This window comes from Apis dorsata, unplaced genomic scaffold (assembly GCF_000469605.1).
Source record: "Apis dorsata unplaced genomic scaffold, Apis dorsata 1.3 scaffold_83, whole genome shotgun sequence".
NCBI lineage: Eukaryota > Metazoa > Arthropoda > Insecta > Hymenoptera > Apidae > Apis > Apis dorsata.
In genome coordinates, this window is record NW_006263381.1 from 54,563 (window position 1) to 75,219 (window position 20,657).

At 22.8% G+C, this 20,657-nt stretch overlaps 4 protein-coding genes across 12 annotated transcripts; 2 read left to right on the forward strand and 2 right to left on the reverse strand.

Annotated features, from left to right (window-relative positions):
• Positions 1-355: 355 nt before the first annotated feature.
• On the reverse strand, positions 356-10,588 carry LOC102670973 (small subunit processome component 20 homolog). Its single transcript, XM_006611082.2, has 11 exons — positions 10,560-10,588; positions 9,367-9,642; positions 4,016-9,241; positions 3,681-3,936; positions 2,997-3,602; positions 2,356-2,919; positions 2,066-2,248; positions 1,666-1,990; positions 1,158-1,588; positions 811-1,080; positions 356-634 (listed from the first exon to the last, which is right to left on the reverse strand). Exons 1-11 carry the CDS (start codon positions 10,586-10,588, stop codon positions 494-496), a joined length of 8,307 nt encoding a protein of 2,768 aa, XP_006611145.2. The 3' UTR covers positions 356-493.
• On the forward strand, positions 3,343-12,235 carry LOC102671113 (telomere length and silencing protein 1 homolog). 3 transcript variants are annotated; one of them, XM_031508362.1, is made up of 7 exons: positions 3,343-3,348; positions 10,755-10,870; positions 10,984-11,092; positions 11,164-11,309; positions 11,379-11,597; positions 11,715-11,848; positions 11,933-12,235. In XM_031508362.1, exons 2-7 carry the CDS (start codon positions 10,755-10,757, stop codon positions 12,097-12,099), a joined length of 891 nt encoding a protein of 296 aa, XP_031364222.1. In that variant the 5' UTR covers positions 3,343-3,348; the 3' UTR covers positions 12,100-12,235. The 3 variants fall into 3 exon arrangements, with proteins under 3 accessions (XP_031364222.1, XP_006611146.1, XP_031364223.1); XM_006611083.2 differs by lacking the exon at positions 3,343-3,348 and adding an exon at positions 10,508-10,526; XM_031508363.1 differs by lacking the exon at positions 3,343-3,348 and adding an exon at positions 10,619-10,637.
• A 32-nt stretch (positions 12,236-12,267) lies between these two features.
• Positions 12,268-17,874, forward strand: LOC102671473 (flotillin-1). Of its 7 annotated transcripts, XM_031508361.1 has the most exons (12): positions 12,268-12,444; positions 12,769-12,844; positions 12,979-13,069; positions 13,191-13,334; positions 13,461-13,580; positions 14,168-14,383; positions 14,466-14,653; positions 14,732-14,942; positions 15,026-15,194; positions 17,028-17,154; positions 17,225-17,460; positions 17,531-17,829. In XM_031508361.1, exons 1-12 carry the CDS (start codon positions 12,393-12,395, stop codon positions 17,812-17,814), a joined length of 1,914 nt encoding a protein of 637 aa, XP_031364221.1. In that variant the 5' UTR covers positions 12,268-12,392; the 3' UTR covers positions 17,815-17,829. The 7 variants fall into 7 exon arrangements, with proteins under 7 accessions (XP_031364221.1, XP_006611149.1, XP_006611150.1 ...); XM_006611086.2 differs by lacking the exons at positions 17,028-17,154; positions 17,225-17,460; positions 17,531-17,829 and adding exons at positions 13,840-13,848; positions 15,264-16,332 and having other exon boundaries at positions 12,270-12,444; positions 15,026-15,190; XM_006611088.1 differs by lacking the exons at positions 17,028-17,154; positions 17,225-17,460; positions 17,531-17,829 and adding exons at positions 13,840-13,848; positions 15,264-16,332 and having other exon boundaries at positions 12,285-12,444; positions 12,769-12,848; positions 15,026-15,190.
• A 489-nt stretch (positions 17,875-18,363) lies between these two features.
• Positions 18,364-19,512, reverse strand: LOC102671791 (uncharacterized protein CG1161). The gene is made up of 5 exons (XM_006611089.2): positions 19,270-19,512; positions 19,090-19,208; positions 18,881-18,995; positions 18,667-18,807; positions 18,364-18,565 (listed from the first exon to the last, which is right to left on the reverse strand). The coding sequence occupies exons 1-5, from the start codon at positions 19,327-19,329 to the stop codon at positions 18,416-18,418; spliced, it is 585 nt and encodes a 194-aa protein (XP_006611152.1). The 5' UTR covers positions 19,330-19,512; the 3' UTR covers positions 18,364-18,415.
• Positions 19,513-20,657: the final 1,145 nt, after the last annotated feature.

A 20,657-nucleotide genomic window follows, 5' to 3' on the forward strand; every position in this document is an offset into this window, starting at 1 on the left:
CAACAATTCAACACTTCAACAATCAATGAAAACGTTCGAACTAAAATTGGTTAGACGAAGAATGATTGGACGATCAATTGAATTCTTCGTTCAAAAATAATCAATTCTTATGTTCCAATTCTAACTTCGTCTTTTTATATCGAACCACCGATAAGATTGTTTTTTACTTTACCAAGAAATTTAAACTCTAAATAATAATCTCTTATATAAGTAAAATATCTTATGCATAAAAATTAAAGAAATAACTAATAACTTTTCATGGACGAATATTAATAGTTTAATTATACTTAATAATATACTTCAAGTTCGTAAATTTTTTGAAGATAACATTATCATAAGAATAAATTAAACAATATTTCTCAATATATCTTATATTTTATTTTTACAATGTCTGTATAATATTACTTAAAAAATTAAATATATATTTATGTACATATTCAAATATAATATTTACATATTTAAATTTTTTTTAATTTATTTATTTATATGACATCTAAATATCAATTTTTTTTTCAAATGTTTTTTTGATATTTTTTTTCCCTCTTATTATATCCAATTTTCTTTTTTTAGCTTCCTTCTTTTTTTGTTGTCTTACAATTTTACGTTTAGCAGCCAATTCCGGATCCGTTACAAACTGCGATAAAAAAAAATTTAACATTAGATATTTTTTTCGTTTATTATCGTGTATTATAAATTATATATTTATTTCATTTATTATTATATTAATCGTATATTATCATTTTATAAATCATATTTTTATTATTCATTTTATAAAAAATAATGAAAATATAAAAAAATATAAGAAATTACCTGTTGCGTACGAATTTTTCTTCTTTCTGCTTTCTTAATATCTAAATTCTGTTGTATTCGATTTAATAATTTAGTGTATTGTTCATTATCTAAACGTTTTTTAATCATCATAGCCGCTTCTTTAGCTAATCGCCTTAAAGTAGTATTTTTTTCTTCTACTGCCGATATTTCTCGCACAATTGGTGACATGATGTTAAAAAGTATTATATTTAAGAATTCCATAGGTATTGTAACCACAACACCAGCCACCCATTTAAAGAAAGCAATTCGCTAAAAAAAAATAAATTCATATTCCAATAATTTTTTTAAAATTATATAAAAATAATATAACAATTATGAATATTTACCACTGTTATTGACTTAGGAGTTTGAGTTATTTCTTTATTTACAGCTTTTCTCAATTTTCTAACAAGCCAAGGAAGAGATAACTGATTTTTATCTGATTTTATTTCATCATTTTGATCAATAGCAATTGTATTAATTTTTTTTATAGATTTCAAAATTCTTGCAATAAAAATTAAGTTTTTAACAGTCTGGTCAGTTAATTCTTCTAATGTCATATCAGGCTGTAATTGTGCAACTAAATCTAAAGTTAAACTTTTTATAATGGTAATAGGATCGGAATATATGAAACCGATTTCTTTTTCATATTTTTCTGGATTGTTTATAATGTCTATAATCTTATCAACATCAAGAATAGCTAAAATGAAACCAATCATTTGAGAAGCTGCTAAACGAACCCATGTATGAGGATGTGCCAGTAAAGATTGACTATATTCTGAAATGTAAAAAATTACTTAAAAATTAAATACTATTATAAAGTATATTAGGTAATAAATAAATAATTATGCTAACCAGCGAATAAATGAATAGCTTCTTTATATTCTTCATTTTTAAGAAATGTTGTACAATTTGCTGATATTTTTAATACCAACTGTAATACTTGAAACATATGATGATCTTTCATTCTTTCTGGATCTTTGATGTTGTGCACTTCTAATTGAGTTTTTTCTTCCGAATGAATTTTCACAAAACGACCCGGTTCATTATCATCATTAAAATTTGCATGAAATTGTTTTAAAATAAGAGGTAATATTTCTTTTAAACGAGAATCAAAAGAATCTTTTTCTACAGTTACAAATATACCACATAATTGTGCAGCTAATGTTCGATGCATTATCTAAAAAATATTATATTATAATAATAATAAAATATATGTGTATATATTTTTAAGATTCAATTTTATAAATAATACCTTTATATCTTTTAACCATGTTATAATTATATCAAATAATTTACTTCTTCGATTATAAGATAAACGTTTGATTAGTTCTTTAATACATTTGGCACACAATTTGCGACATGTTGGATCATCGTCATTTACTAATCTTGCACCCACCATTATAAATATAAGACTTGATTTCAAAATTAAAATTTTCTAAAGTTATAAATTATAAATAAATTATAAATAAATTGAAACTGATTCGTTTCTTGTAATTGGTAAAAAAAAAAAGAAAGAAAAAAAAAATAAATAAATATACTTACAAATGGAAATCCTGTGACAATATTATGAATCATTTCTAAAGCACTAAGCCGACCAGGTTGCATTTCATAGCTAACTTGCGTCAAATAAAATGCTATATGTTTATTTAAATGTTTACCAAGAGGATATTCCATTAAATAGGAATAAAAGACAGAACGAGATTGTAATCTAACATGTTCTAATTCAGATGTAATGCTTAAAACAGCCACCTTTTCCATAACTAGATACATTTCCGGAAGAATCATTTTTCGAGCAATTATTGCTTTGAGTAAACCAAACGCTGTGGCTTGTTTATCAGTATTATGCATGTCTTGTTCAGCATACATGATCAAAGCTTTCAATTGATCTGTATTAATTACATAGTGTTTCACATCACGAACAATTACAGACATACATTTAAAACCTGCCATTACTAAATCGAAATTATCTCCTTTACTTAAGCCTGCTGCTGCATATTTATGTAATAAATCAAAAATAGATGTACATATGTTTGAAATTGATTCTTGTATTGAAGATAAATCCATTTTGAGCAACCAGTTTAAACACTGTAAACTTAAAGTAGTTAACTAGAAAAATATAATATTGATATATTAAACACAGTCAATTATAAATATTATTTAAATTAAAAATAAAATAATTTTACCTTAACATGTTGTGATCTTATACATTCACTTATGAGCGGTACAAATGGATCTATTAAAGGTTTGAAATCTGCATTCGATACTTTGTCTCTTTTTAATAGAATATGAAAAAGTTTTAAACCAAATTCTATAATGACATGGGCATTAGTATTTTTTGATGTTTTTGAAATAGCCTTTATGCCCATTTTATTTTTTGGTTCTGGAGGTATAATAAAGCAATCTGGTTTCTGTCTATTAAATGTTTCTATTTCTTTTTCTGTTAATAGTTTATCATTTTTTTCGGGTCTAAGTTCAGGAATGCTTTCAGAAATTACACCATAAAGAAATATCAACATTTGTTCCAATGGTATAAAAGTATTATCAGCTAATCCTAATACTATATTTCTCAAACATTCTATTATTTTTTGCACAGTTTTATGTGAATGGGTTTTCATAAGTACTTCTTTTAATGGTAAAATTAAATCTACTAAACATGATTCAGTAATATATTGTGCTAATATATGAAATATATCAAAACTTTTTGTAGACTTTGCTTCTACAACATTTTTCACGATTCCTATTACTTCTTTCTCTTCTGCAGTTAAACCAAATAAATCTATTTTACATACCTAATATAAAGCAAAATTAAATTATCAATATAATAAATATACAATTTTTTCAAAAAATGTATTTATAATAATACTTACAGATAAAATGCTTTGAAGATTTTTATTGATATCAAATTTTTGAAAATATGGTTTCAAAGCAACTAATACAGATTGTACTGTATATGCAAGGACATGAACTTGAAAACCTTTTGTTAATAAGGTATTCATTTCTCTTAAAAGATGATGAAGATATTTTGGACCTAAAGTTATCATAATTTTTTGTAATATTTCACGAGTGATACGCCGTACGGATTCTAAACGAGATTTCAAAAATGTACATAACTTCATAAAAATTCTGAAACAATTAATTACCATATTTTAATAATTTTTCATTATTTATTAATTTTATATGAAAAAATATATACTATATTTACCCTGATAAATTAATATCTAAAAAATATTCTGGTAATTTCTGTAATAATTTTACAAAAGCAAGAGCAATAGGAACTCGCATTAATTCTTCTTCCTCGTTGTCTATTGTAATTTTCTTCTTATTAATTTTGTGACTATTTTCACGACTTGTTCTTGCTATAATGGAACGATGTAATTGAGGTAACAATTCTTTTGATATACTAAATATAACTTGTTGTGCTCCATACTGTGAAAGAATTATCTGTTTTTCTATAATAGGTATTTCCTGTGTCTCTTTTTGAACTTTTTCTTCAATTTTATTTATATTTTCGGAATTTAAAGCTTCGTTTAACTTTTCTTCTATTTTTTGTTCATCATTTTTTTCCTTGCTTTTTTCTTCAATATTTTCATCTTCATCTTTCTTTTTATCAAAAACTATTTCATTTTCAGAAATGTTTTTAATACATTTTGATATTGAAAATTCCTCAGTAGGTTTATATTTTGATAAATCAAAATGAAAGGAATCTAAAATAATAACAATAATTCTAACAAGTTGTTTCTGAAATTCAATGGAACTTCTTATTTTTTCTAAATAATGTTTTAAAATAATTTCGTATTGATGCCATGGTAAAAGTTTACATACAGTTCCAATTGTTTCAATTGCAGCATCAATAATATTGTGTTTATGTATATAAGTTTCATTGCACAAATATGAAGAAGCAAGAGGAAGAATAAATTGTGTTAATGTCCGTGGATTTATTGATTTTTTTAATGTTTTTGCAAAATTGCAAAATTTAAGTAATGCTCGAGCTCTTCTATGTAATTGCAAATGTTGCATGTTTTCAAAGAAATCTACTTCGAGATCTATTTTATTAGTTAATGGCGATAAATCTCGTAAAATGGGATGAACATCTGAACATTCCATAGCTAAATATCCCAAAAAAGCTATTGATTGAAATTTTACAATTTCAATTTTACTAGTTATTCCTTTTCTTATAAGTACTAAAATTGTATCATCGATCAAATAACGTCTATCTACGGTATTTTCTTTGTATTTCTTTGCTAATTTACAACCAAGAAGTTTAAGACATTGTCCTGCATTGTCTCTCAATGCTAAATCTGATTCATTTTTAAGAAAATAGTAACAATTATGAATAATAGCTACACCAAATTCTAATGTAATTTCATTCCTTTCCATTGTATTATTAATTTCAGAAAATGCATCTAATCTTTTTTGATAATCTGGTTGATCAATCCATCTATGATCCCATGCATTAAGCGCATTTATTAAATTATAATTTTTTATTAATGTCTCACGATCATCTTCAGTAGAATTTTCAACAATTGTTTTATAAAGTTCTAATAGAAGTTTACGAGTAGAAATTGTCGATATTGTACTTAATAAAGGTAACATTGCTCGTATATGTGTTGTTGATTTTTTCACTTGTTTTACGAGATTTATTATAGTTGTAATTAATTCAATAATAATTTCTTCTTCTTCACCAGTTCCAGCTTTTTTAGTTAATATTGGTAAAGTAAGAATAAGAAGTATGTTACATGCATCTGCATCTTTCACAAATTCTGAAATACGTGATAAAATTACAAGTTCTGATTTGCTTATTCTTTTAGTCGATTTTTCAAGTTTATTTTTAATATATTGTAAAATATCAAATACATGAGGAAGAAGTATAATAGATCCATAATTGACATCATTAGATAATGCTTCTTTATTTATTTCAAGTAAATTATTAATTATAGGAATTAAAGGAAGAAAAGGTGTATCAACTTCCATGTTATTTTCATTCGTTTTTCCATAATCTTGTAATGTTACCATTTTTTCAATCATTTCGAGAATAGCATTAGTTACAGATGCATTTGTTTTTGGATTTAATAAAAGTTGCATTATATATGGAAGAGGACTAATAGATTTATTATCTTCGCGATGTTTTATAAATAACGGATAATAACGAGAGTTTTGACTCCATATCATAAACAATCGTAATAATGGAGTAGGACTATGAATACCATCCATAGGTAACTTTTCCAACCATGGAAATATGGCTACATTATATAAGGCATCTATTTCATATTCATTCCATTCATAATTTTCAAAATGACTAAAAAACCTTGCTAATATTGAGATACAAGTTGATCTGACATTTCTAATTAATCTTAAGTAACCAACATGAACTTTATCTGAATTTTGTAAAATTCCAGTTATTTCTGCCAGAATGCATATTAATAAACCAAGTAAATAAGGTAATAATTTTTGTCCCATTTTACTACCAGATTGTTCTATTAAAATTGCAAGCAAATTTGTAGCACTTTGTAATCGCTTAGGTGGTGTAACATTATTCAAATCAATAGTATTAATAATATTCTGTGTAAGTTGTCTTAAATTAATTTGTTGATTATCCATTTTATTTAATTCTAGCAATGTATATTTTTTAAAAGGTTTAAATGCCATATTTATAAATATGATCATTTCATTTTCTTGAATTCCAGCTAGAAAACGTAAAATCATTTTTCGTTTTAGAATACTTCCAGCTTTACTACCAGTTCTCATTCCTGTTTTTGTAATCATTTTCGCATAAATTATCCTCATTAATATAGGTATAAATTCATCGCGATGTTCATCCAATATCATATTACTTTCATTATCAATTTTAAAACGTATTAATTCATTTTTCATATTTTTTTCATTAATTAAACTAAGCAAATTATCTTTATAAGGTAATAAATATTTGTATTTGTAGGTAAGAAGACATTTTAAAGCAGCTCTTTGGATATCAGAATTTTTTGAAGACAGTAAATCTAAATAAAGTTTCTGCATTTCTGATTCCCTGTATAATGTTCTTGGATTTGTTATTTTTTCAAATACTTCAAGTTGAGCAATTAAAAGCTTTACTTTATAATTCTTATTTACTATTTCTTTATTTTCTGCATTTATTTGTCTTAATTCTGTATTTTTATAAATTGTAACTTCTTTTTGTTCTTTCTCTTCTATTTCATTTTCTTTATATTCTTCAAATTCATTATCACTTTCATTTTCTTTGTCAATTTTCATATTGCTATTAGAAATAGTTAAGTCTTGTATTTTCAAAATATTACAATATCTGGCATCTTCAGAATTAGACTTAAAAAAATTATCATTTACAAAATCAATAAATAAACCTGTTATGTCTCTGTTTTTTATCTCACAAAAATGAGAAAAATTTATCATACATTTCCATAAAAGAATTTTATGATTTTTATAATCTGGTTTATCGTTGCTTTTTTGTATTGCATTTTGTATTTCAGAAATAATATTACATTCAAACAATGGTTTATAATCTGTAATTAATTTCTCATCACATTTTAATTCTGTTAAGAATAAAGGCCAAAATTGATCACAGTCTTTATTTGCATAAGTAGCTATAATCTTGCTCACAGGTTCCCACAATAAAGAAAAATTTATATATAGATTTCCCAATAAATATCGAAGAGGAATTTCATAATATTTCAAATCAAAATTTGTCATTACATCACTTTCATATGACAATGTTTGTAAATGTAGCAATTTACTTCTATAAGTCTGTACAGATATAGATTCACATTCTGCTAAATACATATGTTCCATAGGATTTCTTTTATTCTTTTCATTCAAAATAGATTCAACTTCATTGATATTAGAAAATAAAAAATATAAATGTGTTACTATTAAACGGATTTCACTAAAAGGTGAACTTAATTTCTGTGCAATATTATTATTTAACTTATCAAATATAATTCTATTTATATAAATATCTCGATATTGTGATGTACTAAAATATGTTATATATAAATCTACTGCATTTAAGATGAACTTATTATCAGGATATTTTGTAATTAAGTCTAATATTTTTATATCATTCATTTCCATAAAATTTTGTAAAATTTCTAATTCCAATATATGAATTGCTGATTCCAAAGCTATTAATAATGTCAAACATAATTTACTTATTTCAATTTCTATATTGATATTATTTAATATCCGTTGATATAAAGATAATATTCCATTTTTTAAAATATCTTTAAATTCTTCTGGCAAAGGTTTTAAATGTGGTAAAATAATTAATGTCTTTAATGTATTTACTGGTATATCATTATTTAAAAGAGCTTTTAAATTCTTTTGACAGAAATTAATACTATCAAACTTTGCACCTCGTATATCTAAAATGTATTTTGTCCATTTATTCAAATTGATACCATTAAGACATAAGGGAGCTTTTACTTTAATTATCTTAGTAAACAGTTCTAAAATGTCATCATTAAAACCAATGGAGATGCTATGTCGTATTATATGAGGCAATATTAAAGTTTCAAATGATGAATAGTGCATTAAACTTTCAACAGTACCATATAATAATTTGATATCTTTCACAGACATAATTTTAAATAATATTTGACTGGATGTCTCTTGCATCAATTTAACATTAGTTGCCAAAAGAATAGTAACTGATACATTTATAGTTTCTTGCAATACATCATTTTCATTTTCAAAAATATTTAAAATTTGAACCAACTTTTTAATCAATGATACAGGATCTATAACAATTTTTCCATTTTTATAATTTATAATTGTATTCAACAATTGCATCAAAAGAATTAAACTTTTTTGCTTTCCAGTTGTTAATTGAAAATTTCTAGTTTTTTCAATAAATTTGTCCATAACATTTAAAAATACAGACCAAAATATATGACATTTCTGTGGATATATATTTTGTAGCAAACAGTCAATAATTTCTTTTAATAATTTAAACATTAGATTTTGATTAAAAGATTCATTATTTAATGCATTGAAATATAATGAAAGCATTTGTTCTGCACATGAATGAAATTGTCCTGGTGTACCAGATATTACTTCAAATAATAATTTACCACATCCTGATATTGCATTAGGATTATTTTTCAAAATATGTAATATTGTTTTTAAGAAAGAATCTTTATCTTTAATTTTGCGTACCACAAATGCAAAACTTTCAGCTGCAAAACTATTTACATAAGCTGGTTGTGTATCTGCTAATAATGGCAACAAAAGATCAAATACAGTTTTTATATTTTGAATTAGATATCTCCATAAAAATTTAAATAAATAAGCTAGTGATGTAAATGTATATTCTATTTGTTCTGTATCCTTTGTTCGTAATAAATCAATAATAACAATTAAACATCTAGGAAAATATTCATAAAAATCTTTTTGCAAATCTTTTGATACAGCCACTACTAATCTGCAATAAAAAATGTGATTATATGATTAATAGATATATATATTTTATATATATATTTTTTTTAATCTTTCTTTTTATTATTTTTTAACTTTATTAATTGATAAAACTTTTAATACAATACTTACTCTAAAATTGGTTGTAAAAACAAAATATCTCTCTTCTCTAAATATTCTATTAACGTATCTATTACGAACTGCTTTTGATTAATCAATTGAGGAAGAGTTATGATATTACGAACTTTCTTTTTAAAACTGCAATAACCTTCTGTAAGGTTAAGAAAATTCCATTTTTGAAGTGTTTGATAAAAATAAGTTTCGGCTTCTTCATCATTTTCCTCGTTTCGATGTGAAACATAATGAAATATATCAACATCGATTTCATTTATTCTTTCGGAAAATGTTTTAAACTATATAAAAAAAATACCAAAAATATTGTATTAAATATTGTATATTATATTAAAAAAAATACTTTATATTTGAAATATATTTGCTTCATATTTTATACCTGAAATGTATTTAATTCTTTATGACGAACTGGTTTATTTTTCATATTGAAATATGAAACACGTGTATTTGTCACATATAAGAACAAGGAATAAATATATCTTAGATAGGAAATGTTCCTATAAGTTTGAAAGGGAACAATATTTATATTTAAGAAAGAATATTACATTTTATTATATATAATTATATATAATACATTTTTTTATTATATAATTTTACATATCTATTTAATATTCTATTTAAATCAAATTAATTCTTCAGTTGCGGAAATTATTTTTTTCAAATTTTTATAAAAATATAAAATCGAATTAATTTTATATTAATTGATATATTTTAAACGTTATATTAATGATATCTAAAAAAAACTTTTAATTTTTTCACAATATAAAATATACAAAATTTTATAAGATTTTATAAGATAACTATAGAATATTTTTATCTAATTCTATCCTTAGTTCTATCCTTATCCTCTATAGTTCTCTATGGTATATATTCTATATGGTATATGTATATAACAGTAAATAGTATAAAAATACATATTTAGTTAATATTTACATACCAATCTTGTCTATATCTATTCAAGTTACTAGACTTGACAATAAATTCATATATTGATATTTTTTCATATTATTCACATTTAATACTATTGTGATTTATGGAATACAAATATTGAATAGAATCATTTTTTTTTGTTATTAATATAGTACAAAAATACTTTTTGTAAACAATCATAAAAGTATTTATTTATTTATATTTATATTATATATAAAATATTTTTTCATGTATTAACTTATTTATTATTAGCATGTATTAACTTATAATTGTTTTTTAAGGCTACAAGCATTTATAAATGTTGTTTATATTTATAGTATAAATAATTATATACATTTAATGTAAAATGTAATATTAATATAATATTATTAGTTTAAAATTATATTTATAATAAATAATCACAATAAATATATAAATATAAATATATAAAATTATGATTTTTTTCTTAATTAAAATAGATGAGTAATTCAGAGGAGAATAAAATAAAATTTAAAAAAAAATATAAGAAAGCATTAAGAAAACGACAAGTTTTATTGGATGAAGATGATAATGAAGATGAAGAAATATCTATCAGGTAAATTATTATATTTAATGATAAATAATTATTTTAAATAAATGTAGAATAATTATTTTATTGAAAAATATTATAAAATTATTTCATTAAAATAAAAATATATATATGTTTAGAGAAAAAGTTGAAGAAATGAAAATTATACAGAAACTTCGTGAACGACCAAAAGGTGTTAATGTCGTTGGATTAGCCCTTGGAGAAAATGTAACACCTGATGTAATAATGGTAATAATGATATTATTATAATTAATAAACAAAATATAAAAAATTTTTTTCTAAGGAATTTTTTTTTCTAGTCAGATCCATTTAATGTAAAAACTGGAGGAATGGTAAATATGGCAGCATTGAAAAATACAAAATTAAAACAAAATGATGCATATGAAACTGGAATTGGAACACAATTTAATGCAGAAACTAATAAACGAGATGAAGATGAAGAAATGTGAATATTATAATTATGATGTACATTTAATTCATTAAATAGATAATTAAACATTTCTAATTTGATTAGGGTAAAATATATTGAAGAAGAATTATCAAAAAGAAAAAGTAAAAATGAGGACAAAACAGAAAATGGATTAAATAATGATAAAGGATCTTATTGTTCACCAGAAGAAGCAGCTTTGCAAGCAGTACCTGAACATTTAAGACAAAGTTCTGCACATAGAAGTGAAGAAATGCTTTCAAATCAAATGTTATCTGGTATACCAGAAGTAGATCTTGGAATAGAGTATGTTAGAATATATTTTAATACATTTCTTTATTTTTTAAAATTTTTATGTTTCAATTTTTTAACAAATTGCATATAAAAGAATATTTCCTTCTAAAACATAAAATACATTTTTAGGGCAAAGATTCGTAATATCGAAGCTACAGAAGAAGCTAAGTTAAAATTGCTTTGGGATAGACATAGAAAAAAGGATGGTCCCTCACAATTTGTACCAACAAATATGGCTGTGAATTTCGTACAACATAATAGATGTATATTATTTATTTAATTTCTTATTTTATTTATTTTATAAATCATTATAATATATAAATATAATTTTTTCATATTTTTTTTAGTTAATATAGAAGATACAGATTTCCAGAAATCAAAACAAGATTCTGATGATAGGAAAAAGATAATAGCTCCCAGAGACGATTATAAAGGGAAAAGAAAAGACAATGGAGAAAAGGCAACTGATGATTATCATTATGAAAGATTTAAGAAGCAATTTAGACGATTTTAATATTATTAATATAGAAATAAATAAGAATTATTATTTCTGTTATATATATAATATATGTAAAATAAATTTTAATCAATATTATAAAAATGATTATTTAAAATAAAGTATAAATTAAAATATAAATCTAAAAACTTAAGCATATGTATCTATGAATTATTGTAAACGCGGCATAAATTCAGATATCTCGCAGAATGACAACACTGTAGCGACATCAATTGACTATAGAGGGATTACACTAAAATTCGATCCATTTTAAATTTGCAATAACTATTGTTTTTTTTAAAATTGTGACAATGAGTTGTGGATTCGTTACTTGTGGTCCAAACGAAGCTCTCGTAGTATCCGGTAATTATATAGAATGATTTATATTGTAAATTATTTTCTTTTTCACATTGAATATAACATGGGAGGAGCACTTTGTCAATTAATTGATTGGCAGAGTTCATCATAAAGTAGAAAAATTAATTATGTAATATATTGATTAATTAATTTTGTATATTTAATATTGAGATATGATATTGTATATATATATAATTTAATTATATATTTATTCCTTTATATCTTTTTGTAAAATGCTAGAATTAAATGCTATATTTGAATATTAATATAAAATTTTATATATAATATATAGTATATTATTATTATATATTGATAATTTTTTTTCTTTAGGATGTTGTTATAGTAAACCTTTATTAGTACCTGGAGGTAGAGTATTTGTTTGGCCTATTGTTCAACAAGTACAAAAGTAAGTAAATTATTATATTTATATAAAATAAATAAATATTTAAATTGAATTTTTATGTTAGAAAACCATTTAATATAATATAAAATATTTAATAATTGTAATATACTATCTTATATAAATTTTATATTTTCTAGAATTTCATTAAATACTATGACTTTACAAGTAGAAAGTCCAACTGTATATACTTGTCAAGGTGTACCAATATCTGTAACAGGAATTGCACAGGTAAAAGTGAAAAATATGTATTTTTAATATAATTAAAATTTAAATATGAAATAAGTAAATATGAATAAATAAATATCTATTTAATTATCTATTTACAAAATATTTAAATATATATTCAAAGGTTAAAATACAAGGACAAAATGAAGAAATGTTATCTACAGCATGTGAACAATTTCTTGGAAAAACTGAAGAAGAAATTCATAATATTGCACTTGTAACATTAGAAGGACATCAACGAGCAATAATGGGAAGCATGACTGTAGAGGTAATAATAAGATATATTAAATTTAACTTATATATTAAATATATATAAATTTAAATATTATTATATTATTATTATAAAAAATAAATATTAATTTTATTTAATTTCTTATGTTTTTGTATCATATAGGAAATATATAAAGATCGTAAAAAATTTAGCAAAGAAGTTTTTGAAGTAGCAAGCAGTGATCTAGTCAATATGGGCATTACTGTTGTATCCTATACATTAAAAGATATTCGAGATGAAGAAGTAAGTTAATCTTTTTCTTTTTATTAAAAAACATTTAATTTTGATTGAATTTAAGGAGAATTTTTATGCAAAAAATACAAAACAATTGAAAGTAATAAAATATAGTATATATTTACATATATGTGAAATCTTTTTAGTATCAAAAGTCCCCCTTTAGATGATTGTGAGATACTTATAATTAATTTTTTATTATATGAGTTAATGTAGTCCAATTTTTATACATTGTAAATTGAATACATTTTTGTTTTGCTACTTGCAGGGGGCAAAGGTACGTTCAAATTTTGTTTTATCACTACATATAATGCCACTGCACTGCTGTTCAAACAATATTAGTACAAATCATTAACAATTTGAATAAAAGGGAATTAGAACATATCTCAAATGCTTGCTTAAATGGTAGCACAAATATTGTACACATTTGCAAATTTCTGTGTTTCAAATATGTGTGATATTCTTATTGTATGCTGTCTTTCTGTAATTCAGGTTGAATTTAAAGTAATTGCTAAAATGAATGTTATTATGCAAAATTTATAATGAAAATATAATATTATTAATTGTAATATTATATATTTAATGATCATTTATAGGGATACTTAAAAGCTCTTGGAATGGCCCGAACTGCTGAGGTAAAACGTGATGCAAGAATTGGTGAAGCAGAAGCTCGTAGAGATGCTCAAATTCGCGAAGCTATTGCTGAAGAACAAAGAATGGCTGCTCGTTTTCTTAATGATACTGAGATTGCTAAAGCACAGCGTGATTTTGAATTAAAAAAAGCTGCATATGATGTTGAAGTACAAACTAAAGTAGGTTATTATTTATGTTATTGTTTAAATAAATATATTGTTTTTTTTTTAGAAATTTTTGTCATGTGTATTTTAATTATAGAAAGCAGAAGCAGAAATGGCATTTGAATTGCAAGCTGCGAAAACTAAACAAAGAATTATGGAAGAACAAATGCAAATAAAAGTAGTTGAACGTGGACAAGAAATTGCAGTACAAGAACAAGAAATGATGAGACGTGAACGAGAACTGGATGCAACTGTTCGACGTCCTGCTGATGCAGAAAAATATAGGTAAGATAATTAACATTAAATAAAAATTAATAAATAACTTATTAAAATACTAAACAATTTATTAAAATATGTCTACAGATTAGAAAAAATGGCTGAAGCTAATAAAATGCGTTTAGTAATGGAAGCTGAAGCTGAAGCAGAAGCTATCAAAATTCGTGGCGAAGCAGAAGCATATGCTATTAAAGCAAAAGCCACAGCAGAAGCAGAACAAATGGCAAAAAAAGCTGCTGCATGGAATGAATATAAAAGTGCTGCTATGATTGATATGATGCTGGATACGCTTCCAAAAGTAATTTAAAAAAATTTAGATTTTAATTTTTTTTAGCTAAATGTCTTTTATATTATTTTTTTTTTTATCTTATATCTTTTCAGGTTGCAGCTGAAGTTGCAGCACCTTTATCACAAGCAAAGAAAATAACAATGGTTTCTAGTGGAAATGGAACTATCGGAGCAGAAAAATTAACTGAAGAAGTATTTAATATAGTAACACGTGTACCAGAATTGGTTAAGAATTTAACAGGCGTGGATATTGCAAAAGTATGCTTAATTAAAATTAATATTTATAATATATCAATAGAAAAAATTTCCTAATTATAATTTTTTTTTTCAGTCTGTTCATGCAGCTTAATCAAATGGTACAAAAATTTTGAATTTCTTACATTCATTATTAAATATTGAAATATAGAATGAATCTTTGATATACACATTTATTTTAATATACTGTTGCATATTAAAGTCAACTTATAAATTTTAACTTAACTGATATTTTGTTGAACAACAAGTTCGGTATTTTCACTGCCAATTAATTAAAGATAACAAAATCATTTTCCATAGTGCCAATTTTGAATGAATATTTTCAAAAGAAGTATATTTAAATTGATATATATTATTAAAAATAAATTATATAATTATTATAAATTGTGAATATATTCGCACAATATTCGCATATATATATATTTGATTATTTTAATTTTATACAATAGATAGCAATGCCTAAATTATATACAGGCAGTGAATAAGTATTTTATTTGATTTATATTGAAGATTTATTATAATATCATTTTCATTTTTACATAATAAGTTAAATTCGTATTAAAATTTTATGTTTATTATATTTTTTAACAAATTTTATTCACGTTTATTATTTTTTAACAAATATTTTATTCACTTAGGAATAAAAGAGAAAAAAAATATAAATATATCCTTTTGAATGTCATATTGATTCAAGATATATTGATATATTGATTCAATATTAGTTCAGTCTTGTCCATAACTTTGCCATTATGTGCCGAAACATTCCACTAAATATGCTGTGTACTTTTCAACTCTATTGATATAATTAACAAGTATGACCATTTTAGAATTGAAACAATTATTATTCTATATTTATTCAATGTGGTTTGATGTAAAGTATTTTTATCTAGTCTCTCAAATTAAAAATATTTTTACTTAATGTTTAATTATATATATTTTCTTCCTCTGAAGATACATTAATATATTTGCGTCGATTTTAGCTTAGAATTTACTGTGATCTGAAACTCTTTGTACGAAAAAAATTATAATTATAGTTCTTAAAACAAATTTGAATGCTTTAATGATAAAATTTGTATGACCAATTTAACGCCTTAAATTAATGAAAAAAAAATTTAATTTTATGTAAAAACGATTAAACGTTAACATCAAATTTTTTGTGTATTCATTTACCTTTCCCATTATTATAAGTACATCAAAAACAAAATAAAAAAAACAATAGAAGTTACAAATGAAATTGTTGTAAAAAAAGCTCATGTCAGATGTTGGTTAATATTTATTTGTAAAAGTCTTATATTTTCAATATGTTGTTCATTATTTGTGTATAAATAAAGTTATAAAAAGTATTTGATTTATAAAATTATGTTAACATTATAATATAACGTGTATTATAATATGATTTATAATTTAAATCAGTTTCATATTTGCAAATTGCAATTTTTCTCTGAAGATGCATATATTTCTTAAAAATTTATAATATGGATGCATATAAGTCATTTTTAATTGATTTTTTAGCTGGTGGAATATCTGCAGCTGTATCAAAAACTGCAGTTGCACCATTAGAAAGAGTAAAGTTATTACTCCAAGTTCAACATACTTCAAAACAAATAAGACCAGAAGATCGGTATAAAGGTATATTTTTTCAATATTATATTTCAATATTATTTTTTTAAAATTAAAATAATATTTTTATATCTTTTAATTTTATTAGGTATGATGGATGCATTCATTCGCATACCAAAAGAAACTGGTTTCCTCAGTTTTTGGAGAGGGAATTTAGCTAATGTAATTCGGTATTTCCCAACTCAAGCTTTAAATTTTGCATTTAAAGACAAATTCAAAGCTTTATTCTTAGAAGGTGTCCCAAAAGATGCATTTTGGAGACAATTAGCAGGAAATTTGGCTTCTGGTGGAGCTGCTGGAGCAACATCTCTTTTATTTGTATATCCACTTGATTTTGCTCGTACAAGGTATTATAATTGTTATATATATAAATATAGTATAAGTATAGATATATTAAGACATAAATATATTTTATAGATTAGCTGCAGACATTGGAAAAGGAGAGAAAAGAGAATTCAAAGGTCTAGGTGATTGTATAATAAAAATTTTCAAATCAGATGGTGTTTTTGGTTTATATCGAGGCTTTAATGTGAGTGTTCAAGGAATTATTATTTATAGAGCAGCATATTTTGGTTTTTATGATACTTCAAAAAACTTACTACCTGATCCAAAAAAAACTCCTTTACACATTACCTTTTTAATTGCACAAGTAAGTTATTTACTATTTTCAAATTTTTATATATTATAATTAAAAATATTAATATTAATATTATTTATAGACAGTAACAACATTAGCTGGAATCATATCATACCCTTTTGATACAGTTAGAAGACGTATGATGATGCAATCCGGACTTAAAAGAGCAGAAGTCATGTATAAAAATACATTAGATTGTTGGATTAAAACAGCTAAGACAGAAGGTATTGGAGCTTTTTTTAAAGGTTCACTTTCGAATATTCTTAGAGGAACTGGTGGAGCATTAGTTTTAACATTATATGATTCAATTAAAGATATGCTTGAAAAAAGTTTACGTACAGAATCTGATTCTGTTCCCAAAGATAAATGATATTTCAATATTAAAATTTTAAACAATTTTAAAAAAGAAATTAATTTAAATAAGTAAAATCGTTCATTAATGTTGATTTTTCTACAAATTAAATGTATATTAAGTAAATCAATTATTCGTACTATGGAAATTGTAATTATATAAATTCAAATTATTTATGTTAATGCAACTTATTATTACTATATTATTATTTACATAACATTTCATAAATATCACTCTGTAAAATATTTCAATTCATTTTTAAATAAATATTTCATAAAAAAATACACATATATATATATATATTAATATATATATATTATTAATAAAAATAATGCATTTTAATCTCTTATTTATTTGAAAAAATTTAGAAATTATTAGCTATATATTTGGTGCAATCAATATCAATATAGTATCAATATAATATCCTTGATCACATTTTTTACAATATTATATCATATTATTAATTTTTAATCATTTAATACATTTGTAAAATAATTTAAAAAAAATTTATTATGTATTAAATTAATTAATTAAATTGTAAATGCTATCAAATAAATATCACAGTCATTATATTGTTATCTGATATATTTAATTCTATTTATAAACAAAACTGTATAGTTCAATTAAGCATAGTATGTCGATCATAAATATTACGTCTCTGCTCTCTAACTTGACGTTTCCATTTATCTTGTTGATGACCAACACGATTTAAAACATTACCTCTTTCACCCATAGCATGAAATGTTCCAGGAGCTGTTGAAGAATCATCCTATCAAAACAAAAATGATACAAATGATTATTATATATTTATTAAATATATATTATTTGATATCTTTTAATTAACTAATAATAAATTTTATCATAACATACATCTTCATTATTGTGTTCATGGTAACCAATATTTGTTGAAGCTTTATGAATCCTTTTATTCAATAATGGATCCAAACAAATCAAAAATAACATGTAAATTACCAACAGAGATATAACCCAAATAACAAGTATTACCACTATCTGAAAATATAAATTATTTAAAAATTTTGTTTATTTTAAAATATTCTATTAAATTAAATATAATAAAATTTACTTTAATAATAGTGGTGTTTCTATTTTCATATTTGCAATCACATCTTGAACAAAATATTTCTTCTTTACCTTTCAATTGATCCCCTACTTTTGACAACACAACATTTTCACACTTACTGTGGATTGAAATTTAAATCAAGATATATTATATTAATTTCATTTTATATATGTTATATAAAATTAAATCTCTTAATTAAATATTTCGATTACCATTCAGAAGGTGGAACATTTATAATATATGTTTTTCGTTCTGATGATGATTGCGTTGTATTTATAACAGAGGGAAGACTAGGACAAATACATTTACATCGTTTATCATCATATTGCGCCTATAATTATACAAATTATATATTACAATAATTAAATTTTATTATTTTATAAATTTCTAACCTTAGATTCTGATAAACATATTAATATAATTGCAGTTACATGAAAAATGTGTTTCAACATTATGTGATCATACAGTTTTCATTCAATATATATTCTGATTATTTTGATATATTCAATTTATTAGCACAAATATATTTTCAAACAAAACAATTAATATAGTTCCATCTTAAATGAATTAATCATTCCATCTCTAAACTATCAAACGATACAAAAGTAATTGTAACTATCTTATATTACTGTTGGTATTGGTAGAAAAACTAGAATATAGTGATGAAATTAAATACTAAGAAAAGAATAGAGATAGATAAAAATACTGAAATTAGCGTCATTTTCAGAATACTACGAATAAAATTCATAAAAAAAGAATAGAAAATAATAAATAAAAGATAGAATTGATCGTTAATGCCATTTATTTTGTTAGATAAAAAGATAATTCTTTGAAGAAATATCTTTAGTACAAAAATTAGTGCTGATAATAAATTCTTATTCTATTTCTATTCTTTTCTTTCTATTTTTTTTTTTTTTATAAATTTTATTTGTAATATTTTGAATCTGATTTCGATATTTTTATTACTCTATTTCTTTTCCTACTATTTGTTGTTTTTTAGAAAATTTACAAAATTTATATATTCAAGATTTCATTCATGATTTTAAATTATACAGAATAATATCAAACATTTTTTTTTACAACTTATATTTCAAAACATGAGACAAAATTCCATTAAATGTTAAGTTTATATCTCATATCTCATTTATAATGCTATTTACGCGAAGTTTGATATCAAATTAATATATATTCATTAATTTTAATCCATAAGATATATATTTAAAAAAAATAAAATAAATTTATTGAACATATATTTTAAATATTAATTTAGATATTATATTACATAATATATTAATTAAACATAATAAAAAATATAATTTTTTTTTAAATAATTTAATAATTTTCAAATTTATATTAATTAATTTATAATATTAATTATACAAAAAAATTTTGTTCCAATGTGATATATGTAATTCATTTTACATGACTTAATACATATTTGTTAAAATAAATCAGTATTCTTAAATATAATAAAATTATCTTACATTGATTTTTCATTGTTACTTCATAGTATTTGCATTAATTCTTTATTTTGATGTTTACAGATAAGAACAATTTTCATAGGACATTCAAAACTTTTATACTATACAATGATTACTAATTCATTCATTCTATGTTTATTCATACAAGTCACACAAAATACAATTTTTAAAATGCACACTGACATCATTTAAAATATGAATCATCTTATTCTTTGAGTATAACTTCATAAAATTATGTGAAATATTAATCACTATATCATGAATAGATTTGTGTATGTGTATATATATATATATATATA

Excerpts from the sequence above, each read along its gene's own strand:
- LOC102670973 (XM_006611082.2), bottom strand. The coding sequence starts at position 10,588 with ATGCTTGTAGCCTTAAAAAACAATTATAA. Across the intron at positions 2,920-2,996 it reads TAAGATCACAACATGTTAAG|TTAACTACTTTAAGTTTACA; the intron begins GTAAAATTATTT and ends ATATTTTTCTAG. Across the intron at positions 635-810 it reads GAAAAATTCGTACGCAACAG|TTTGTAACGGATCCGGAATT; the intron begins GTAATTTCTTAT and ends TTTTTATCGCAG.
- LOC102671113 (XM_031508362.1), top strand. The coding sequence starts at position 10,755 with ATGAGTAATTCAGAGGAGAATAAAATAAAATTTAAAAAAAAATATAAG. Across the intron at positions 11,093-11,163 it reads TAACACCTGATGTAATAATG|TCAGATCCATTTAATGTAAA; the intron begins GTAATAATGATA and ends TTTTTTTTCTAG. Across the intron at positions 11,310-11,378 it reads CGAGATGAAGATGAAGAAAT|GGTAAAATATATTGAAGAAG; the intron begins GTGAATATTATA and ends TAATTTGATTAG.
- LOC102671473 (XM_031508361.1), top strand. The coding sequence starts at position 12,393 with ATGAGTTGTGGATTCGTTACTTGTGGTCCAAACGAAGCTCTCGTAGTA. Across the intron at positions 14,654-14,731 it reads GCTGATGCAGAAAAATATAG|ATTAGAAAAAATGGCTGAAG; the intron begins GTAAGATAATTA and ends ATATGTCTACAG. Across the intron at positions 14,943-15,025 it reads TGCTGGATACGCTTCCAAAA|GTTGCAGCTGAAGTTGCAGC; the intron begins GTAATTTAAAAA and ends ATATCTTTTCAG.
- LOC102671791 (XM_006611089.2), bottom strand. The coding sequence starts at position 19,329 with ATGTTGAAACACATTTTTCATGTAACTGCAATTATATTAATATGTTTA. Across the intron at positions 18,808-18,880 it reads GAAACACCACTATTATTAAA|ATAGTGGTAATACTTGTTAT; the intron begins GTAAATTTTATT and ends TTATATTTTCAG. Across the intron at positions 18,566-18,666 it reads ATGAACACAATAATGAAGAT|GATGATTCTTCAACAGCTCC; the intron begins GTATGTTATGAT and ends TTGTTTTGATAG.